The sequence below is a fragment of the Protobothrops mucrosquamatus genome, unplaced genomic scaffold, assembly GCF_001527695.2.
Source record: "Protobothrops mucrosquamatus isolate PMUCROS unplaced genomic scaffold, P.Mucros_1.0 scaffold4851, whole genome shotgun sequence".
Classification (NCBI taxonomy): domain Eukaryota; kingdom Metazoa; phylum Chordata; class Lepidosauria; order Squamata; family Viperidae; genus Protobothrops; species Protobothrops mucrosquamatus.
This window is the reverse complement of record NW_015390739.1, coordinates 65,371-67,424: the sequence shown is the minus strand read 5'-3', so window position 1 is coordinate 67,424 and position 2,054 is coordinate 65,371. Positions and strand designations below refer to the sequence as shown.

General features: G+C 43.9%; 1 protein-coding gene across 1 annotated transcript in view; it reads right to left on the bottom strand.

Moving 5' to 3' along the window:
• Window positions 1–312: 312 nt before the first annotated feature.
• Window positions 313–2,054, bottom strand: part of RORB (RAR related orphan receptor B) — a gene marked incomplete at both ends in the record, with an annotated part of 46,005 nt that continues 44,263 nt past the window's right edge. The window contains one exon of the mRNA XM_015828750.2: window positions 313–423. Coding sequence (XP_015684236.2) covers window positions 313–423 — 111 coding nt within the window. The remainder of the gene's footprint in view (window positions 424–2,054) is intronic.

Genomic DNA, 2,054 nt, shown 5'->3' with positions numbered 1-2,054 from the left:
TATGGAGCACGAGGGCAGAGTCTTGTACCTGCTGCCCAGCTATGTCCTTGGCTGCGCTGCTCCGTGCAGACTGCGCCTGGGGGCGACTCTCCTCCAGGGGGGTTGCTGGAGAGGAGGAGGCCACAGGGGGAGGCGGGGCTGGGGCGATGGCACGCGTGCCCACAGAGAGGGCTCCGAGTGGCACCTCTGGCACGCGTGCCATAGGTTTGCCACCACTGACGTATACCCCATTAAAAACAAAACACAAAACGGATTCCATCAATTGACAGTGGTGGAATGTAAAAAAAAGGAAAACCAGTTGCAGAAAACTACCTGGTGATATCAGAACAGCAGATGAAAACAAGGCAATTTCTTCCTCGGTCAGCTGCAATGTACACAAATTCTTTGCGAAGTCAAATGCTTCATTCACAAGGTCGTCAGAACCTACAGGCAACACAGATAACCAAGTCAAATTCTTGAAATATATTTTGAGCGAGAAACTTTGTAAATGCAGTGATCTTTTCAACTGGAAAAGCTGAGAACTTCTGAGTTCCTTCTGTGTCTGAAGCAGTGCAAGAAAATAAAAGCCATTTTTCCACCCAGCAGCTGAGTTTTTGATATTCTGTAAAGGTCTACTTTCACGTGAATTATGAGCATTAGAAATATGTTCCTCTAGAATAGCATAGAATAACAGAGTTGGAAGGGACTTTGGAGGTCTTTCAGTCCAACCCCCTGCTTAGGCAGTGGCTATAGGATTTATACAGCTCAACTGTTAAGCGCTGTTGTCAAGTTATTACCTCCTACATGAAGTTTCTGGGCGTGGGTTTGAAAATAGCGAGAATGAATCTCACACTCACATGCTTCAATTAGTTAAGCTTGTATACTTTATGGTTGAAGAGATCTAGTTTTCCATTCAGCTCTATCAACAGCCCAATCATTCTCAGTCCTGAGTCCACTCAAGGGAGTCACATGATCCATGAGAATAATACTGGTGGGCTTTCCTGTCATTTGCCCATCAATTCTGCATGCTGCTGTCTTAAATACCCACCTCAACTTTAGAGATGGAATACATGAAAGAGGAACTAGTGAACAGTTATCAGGTTTGTAATGGAGCAGCCAGTCATTCACCTATCTAAATCAGAGGTCCCCAACCTTTTGGGCACCAGGGATCGGTTATGTGGCGAGATGTTTTTCCACAGACCAGAGGGGGCATGGTTTTGTGTGCTGCCTGCATCCCGTGGATGGGGCTTTGCTTGTTTGTGCAGCCCGGTTGCTGGCATGCCACGGCCCAGTACCAGTCCATGGACCAGGGGTTGGGGACCCCTGATCTAAACCACTTAGGACTATAAAGACAAATTGTGACCTGTCACTTAATTTCTTATTATAAATCTAATGTGCTCATTCACTTCATATAATCTATGTAGAAGTAATTTCCCCTTTCAGGTTAGAGGGATAGAATCAAGATCACGTGAAGTATTAATACCACTTTACAATGCCTTAGTAAGGCCACACTTGGAATACTGCATCCAGTTTTGGTCACCGCGATGTAAAAAAGATGTTGAGACTTTAGAAAGAGTACAGAGAAGAGCAACAAAGATGATCAGGGGACTGGAGGCCAAAGCATATAAGGAAAGGCTGCTGGAAGTGGGTATGTCTAGTTTAATGAAGAGAAAGACGAGGGGGGACATGATAGCAGTGTTCCAATATCTCAGGGGCTGCCACAAAGAAGAGGAGTCAAGCTATTTTTCAAGGCACCTGAGGGCAGGACAAGAAGCAAAGGATGGAAACTAATCAAGGAGAGAAGCAACCTAGAACTAAGGAGAAACTTCCTGACAGTTAGAACAATTAACCAGTGGAACAACCTGCCTCCAGAAGTGGTGAATGTTCCAACACTGGAGGTTTTTAAGAAGAGACTGGACAGCCATTTGTCTGAAATGGTATAGGGTTTCCTGCCTGAGCAGGGGGTTGGACTAGATGACCTCCAAGGTCCCTTCCAACTTTATTATTATTATTATTATTATTATTATTATTATTATTATTATTATTATTATTATTATTATTATTATTATTATTAT